The sequence below is a fragment of the Emydura macquarii genome, unplaced genomic scaffold (genome assembly GCF_026122565.2).
Source record: "Emydura macquarii macquarii isolate MOO-44397 ecotype Brisbane River unplaced genomic scaffold, CSIRO-AGI_Emac_v2 contig_2422, whole genome shotgun sequence".
NCBI lineage: Eukaryota > Metazoa > Chordata > Testudines > Chelidae > Emydura > Emydura macquarii.
Window position 1 is genome coordinate 32,894,202 of NW_027132559.1, and position 6,438 is coordinate 32,900,639.

General features: G+C 35.9%; 1 protein-coding gene across 1 annotated transcript in view; it reads left to right on the forward strand.

Annotated features, from left to right (window-relative positions):
• The window catches only part of KRIT1 (KRIT1 ankyrin repeat containing), a 41,661-nt gene extending 38,004 nt beyond the window's left edge, over positions 1-3,657 (forward strand). The window contains exon 18 of the mRNA XM_067562211.1: positions 1,576-3,657. Coding sequence (XP_067418312.1) covers positions 1,576-1,644 — 69 coding nt within the window. The 3' untranslated portion in view covers positions 1,645-3,657. The remainder of the gene's footprint in view (positions 1-1,575) is intronic.
• The last annotated feature ends 2,781 nt before the right edge of the window (positions 3,658-6,438 follow it).

Sequence of the window (6,438 nt, forward strand, 5' to 3'; positions counted from 1 at the left end):
GTAATAAGGAACAGCCAGCATGGATTTGTCAAAAACAAATCATGCCAGATCAACCTAACTTCCTTCTCTGACAGGGTTATTGGCATAGCAGGTAGGGAGGTAGCAGTATACATGATATATCTTGATTTTTAGTAAGACTTTTGACATAATCCTATGTGACATTCTTATATGCAAACTAGGGAAATGCCTATATGAAATTACTGTAAGGTGAGTGCACAACTGGTTAAAAGAACATACTCAAAGAGTAGTTATCAGTGGTTCACTGTCAAACTGGGAAGGCATGTCTAGTAGGATCCTGCAGAGGTCTGTCTTAGATCTGGTACTATTCAATATTTTCTTAATGATTTGGATAATGATGTGGAGAGTATGCATATAAAATTTGCAGATGACATCAAGGTGGGCTGTGCAGGAACCCTGGAGGACAGGATTAAAATTCAAAACCACCTTGACAAATTGGAGAATTGATCTGAAGTCAGCTAGATGACATTCGGTAAAGATAAGTGCAAAATACTTCACTTAGGAAAGAAAAATTGAATGCACTGCTATAAAACGGGGAATAACTGGCTAGGTGGTAGTACCGGTGAAAAGGATATGGGGTTATAGTGGATCCCAAATTGAATGAGAGTCAACAGTGTGATGCAGTTTCAAAACAGGCTAATATCATTCCATGGTGTATTAACAGGAGTGTCGTACATAGGGCAATTGTCCTGCTCTACTCGGCACTCATGAGGACTCAGCCTGAGTACTGTGTCCCATTCTGAGCAGCACAGTTTAGGAAAAGGTGTGGACAAACTGAAGAAGTCCAGAGGAGAGCAATAAAAATGATAAAATATTTAGAAAACCTGACCTATGAACAAAGGTTAAAAAAAAAACTGGGACATGTTTAGTCTTGAGAAAATATTGAGGGAGGACCTAATACCAGCCCTTCACATATTTGAAGACTGTTATCAATTGTTCTCCATGTCCACTGAAAGTAGAACAGGAGATAATGGGCTTAATCTGCAGCAAGAGAGATTTAGGTTAGATATTAGGAAAATTTTCTAACTATAAAGGCAGTAAACCACTGGAATAGGGCTTCTAAGGGAAGTTGGGATTCCCCATTGGAAGTTTTTAAGAACAGGTTGGACAAACACCTGTCAAGGATGGTCTAGGTTTATTTGGTCCTACCTCAGCACGGAGGGTTGGACTTGATGACTTCTCAAGTTCCCTCCAGCTCTACATTTCTATGATTTTATAAGTATTCATCTATCATATGTCGGGCCCACAAAATCATGATTGAATTAAAAATCAGGAGATAATTTTATAATGAGAGTTCTGAGTGGTTTTTATTTGGTTTCTGGTATTTGAGCCTTTATGGTTCTTGTTATCTATAGTTTCTCTGCAACTTTGAAGGTTAGAAAAAAAAATTAAATGAAAGTTTTAAACTTAGTATCTTGCCTAATTACATGAATCCAGGTGTTGTGGTTTTAAGAAAAATATCAAGTACCATAAGACCCACGATATAATCATGAGAGCTGGATTATATGATTACTGGAAAAACTGATATAACATTTTCATTTTTTCCCCTATATGTAGGCAGGTCTCGTTGTAAAATTGCTGATGAAATTAAACAGCCAGTTAATGTCAACTGAACGAAATGAGTGACAGCGATGGACAGTGGTTATGCAACAGTGTTTTGTGATTAAGCAGAAGTAACTTTGTTTTAATTAAAGTAGAAGCCTTTCATGTGCATGAAAGTTTTTCAGAATGAAATATGTTGTGAAGTTTGTATAGACTTTGTACAGAAGCTTTATGGGCTATTTTTTTTTAAAAGAATGTAACATATCTATTTTTATAAAGAGATTTTCTTCCATATAAGCTATTCTGATTTTTAGCTAAACCATGAGAACAACAATATTGATATGAAAAGGGGTATGCCAAATAAAACGAATATGGACCAAAAAAATAAAGTATACTTTTGTTCCCAAAAGATTATGGAGGATTCACAGTGCCTTAAACCAATCCCCAATATACCTGTTATTAATCTACTTCTGATGCCCTAGAATGCAGTGAAACCTGTACAAGTAACAACCTTTAATAGACAAAGGTTAACTTTACCTGCTCTCTTAGGAGACTGCGCCAAAGGTATTCCCAGATATATTAAATAATATTCTGCGCCATCTTAATTAGAAGACCATGGAGTCTGTTGAGTGATCCTGTCGGTTTCTCTGTGTTTTTAATTTGGTGTTCAATACATTTTATAGTTAAGACTTGACTTAATTTTAAGTTTAAATTCTTTTTCTTATGTACCCAATATCGTTTTAGAATACTACCTGAGGACAGCTATCAGAAAATACATTTTTAAGTCTTTTCAGGAACAGATTAAATGTTTAGAATATGTAATGTTTTGAAACTATTAGATTATTACTTTTGCAATGCAATCCTCAGCATTTTTGTCTATAAAAATGAAGCTCATAAAATACCTCCCTTATTGATGGTATCAGAAAGGCTTACATAATAATTACTGGATTCCAATAGGTTTATATTCAGAAAAGTTGTGTACATAATAATTACTGGATTGCAACAGGTTAGATTAAGTAATGCTTTTGTAGTAGGAAATTGAGTTGTTCCCAAGTTTTGAGTTTTCATGCTCATGTTTTACATGGCTTTGTTGGACTCCATAGGATGGAGGATTTGCAGGATTGGGGATTTACAGTGCAGAGACAGAAGGTGGGCATCCATAGAGCAGTTTACTGAGGATTCCATTCTGCTCCCACTAGTCAGTGGGAGCAGGTGCAGGCCCCAATATAATCTAATGAGTGGAGTATGACGGAATGATCATTTTCTTTTCATAATATTTAAGAAGTCTGAAAACTGTAAAATTTAAAAGACACTTAGGACCAGAAAAAAATCTGCCCTAAACAAGCAAATGTATATTTGCTTAGCATGACAGTAATTAAAGTAAAACTGTTACATATTTTAATCTTCCTGTTGTATAGTAATTAGGTTATTTTTATGAACAGTATGGTATGAACATTTAAATCATCAAATGGAGTCTGAAATATATTTTTATACCACAAAATATTACCCTGTTGTACTAACCTCTGAACTTTCAAGAAGGTTTTGTAGGGTTTTTACTTTAAGTATCACTGATTTTAATGGGAATTGTGTGGCTAAATTATGTGCATTATTTTGTGGTAAAGTTAAACATTCACACTCATCTCTAAAATGGAAATTAAAGAATTCAATGCCAGGCATTGTAGCACTTTGCAATACTTTCATCTTTGCATTAAAATGTCTCTGAAACCTTAAATCAGTACGTTTTAACAAATTATAAATTACTCTGGGCAATTTTTTAAAAGGCATTCAGGAAAAAGTCTGCACTATAAAACTTTCTTTAAAGCTGTACCTATGCTACATGAGCTTCATTGGCATGCAGTTACTTGTAAATCTTCCTGGATTGATTGTATTGCCTTTTATCTGAAGTGAATGGTATAGCAGATGCTAATTTAATTCTCATCTATCACTTGACTTTAATATCAGAATATACTTTTTTATAACATGCACTTGTTAGAAAACTAGGAGAAGTGTATATACAAATAAGTGTCATAGTTGCATATTTAAAAATAAAATTAATATACCTTACTGCTATATATTATTTATTATTACTATCTAATAAATGGCTTGTTTGCAAAAATGTCCAAGTTTACTACTTTTTAAATATCCCAACCAATATGAAAGATGCATTTTTGTTTCTATATAAATATTGAGTATCTTAACCCAATGCATGCTATTTCCAGAGAACTAGATTCTGCCACTATTTCTCATATTCATAAGTTGTTTGGGAGCCTCCCTCTGCTCATCCTGTAATACAGTGTAACTGTACAAACAGATTAGCAGTTACATGCTATTTCCTATCCATCCATGCAGCTAAAACACTGGTGCAAGTTCTGCATCTCAGTTCTGCAACATCTTTCTCTCTGGCCGTGACAAATGCAATCTTGCTCCTCTCATGTCCAGTCAGAATGCTGCTGCAAAGATCATTTTCCTAGCTCATCGTTTTGAATCGCTCCACTGGCTTCCTATGCATTGCATCAAATATAAGCTGTTTGTATTCACTTTTAAGGTCCTTTGCAGCTAATCCCCACCCTACCTATCATCTCTCATTCACTGTCAAGCTATCAGTGTTTGCCTCTGATTAGTGTATGATGCCAGCCTCCAATACCCGCTTATTATATTTTCAAACAGACATCTCTGTACTTTCTCCTGTGCTGCCCTGTGCACTTGAAGGCACCCCTATAAATATCTATATAGCTACTTCATTATCCTCCACATCCCTCTTTAGAACTCTCCTTTGCTCTGATGCCTACAAAAAACTTGACAACAGTTAGACTACTAGTGTGCAGAGACCACTGCCTACCGTGCTGACCAATATTGTCTCATTGTTTACTAGTACTCTCCCATCTGTCCATATCTATGTTTTTTGTTTTGTTTTGTTTTATACTTAGATTGTAAGCTGCTTGAGGCAAAGACCATCTTTCTGTTACAATGGAGTCCTGGTCCATGAGTAGGGTTCCTAGGCACTGTGGAATACATATAATAAATAATAATTACATTGGATATCTTTATCAATGATCTGAAAGAAATATATAATTATTGGTAAAGTTTGCAGATGAATCAGATTGATGCAGAGGTAAATAATGAGAGATCAGTTAGAGAAAGCAATTAATCACCTAGTAAACTGGGCTTATTCAAACACCACATATTTTAATACAGTCAGATTACAAGATAATGCATCTCAGAACAAAAAATGATGATTACACTTACAGGATGGGGAACTGTATCCTGGAAAGCAGTGACTCTGAAAAGGACTTTAGAGAGTCATGAAGGATAACCAACTGAACATGAACTTCAATTACAATACTGTGGACAGGAGACTAATATGATCCTTGGATATGTAAACAGAGATGACTAGTGGAAATGAGGTAATATTACCTCTGCATACATCAATAGTAAGACTATAGGAATGCTGTGTGCAGTTCTTGTATCCACACTTTAAAAAGGATGTAGACAAATTTAGAAAATTCAGAAGAGCTATAAGACTGATTTGAGGTCTGGAAAACATGCCTTATACTGAGAGACTTAAGAAGCTCTATCTATGTATGTTGTCCAAGAGAAGGTTGAGTAGGGTGACCTGACATCCTGATAAAATAGGAACTGTCCCAATATTTAACCCTTTGTCCCGTGTCCCAATTGATGTACAAGCGGGATGCCATTTGTCCCAATATTCAGCCAAAATTTAAAACTTGGTATTGAAATAGAAAATTAGTCAATTTGGGCTGTCCTATTTGTTAAACCCTTACCTGATTGTGCCCTGTTATCTGCTGGGAATTTTGGGGGTTTTGGGTATTTTTCTGGTGTAACACAATTTAAAGTAGGGATATGTGGTTTACATTGCAGTTCTGAACCATAGTGTGTACTGTAGCACAAACTACAGTGGGCGTGTAATAACATATGTATGCATACAGAGACTGTGGTTCTTTTCAGTTGCTAGCTAGCCATCTTCAGTCAAAAACCCTGAAATAACAGCAGCAAGTGAGGAAGAGCCAACTAACAAAAAACATAGTGCAGATCCAGGACAGAATGGGAAAACACTTGCACCTGGGTTTGGAAATCGTACAAATGTGATTCAAGAGTCTTTTGTAAAGCACGCAGGAAGGAATTTATCATTTCTGATAGCAGTGAGTCTGATGGCAAGCATCATGCTCATTCAAAAAATCATGAACAAAACATCAAGACTCTCAAGCAATAGCCTGGTCTCTAATTTTTTCAGCAGGCTAATTGAATCCTTCAATAACCAGGTTATCGTTGCTAAACTAATTCAAGTGTACCACACTTCTATCGCTCATGTGACTGTGAACTTAAACTTGCACCTACTTTGTATCCAGATTCAATTATTGCAAAGCACATCAGCTTTGGCTAGACTAAAGTGGAGGCAATGATCAAAAATGTGCTGTCGTCACTTTTGACAAAACTTTTAAAAGATCTCAGCAAGCCAGACGGAACCTTTTCTCAGTTGCCACAGACGCATCTAACAAGGGCAACTTGAAAACTTACCCCTTATCTCTGAGATACTGGATACCTGAACATGGGGTCCAAGATAAACTGTTAGACTTCTATGAGCAAAGTGTAGAGACTGCAGAGGCAATAAGCAACACATTACTTGAAAAACTTACGACACAAACTAGAACTGAACAAAGTGTCTTCCTGTTGTGCTGATAATGCAAACATGAATTATGGAAAGCGACAATCAGTGTACCAGAATTTAAAAAAACAAAAACAAAATATTTTGCCTGCAAACTGCCTGGCCTATGTTGTGCACAATGCCATGAAACATGCTAGCAATACCCTGCAAGTTGACATTAAAACTTTGGTGATTAAGATGTTCAATCATTTCAG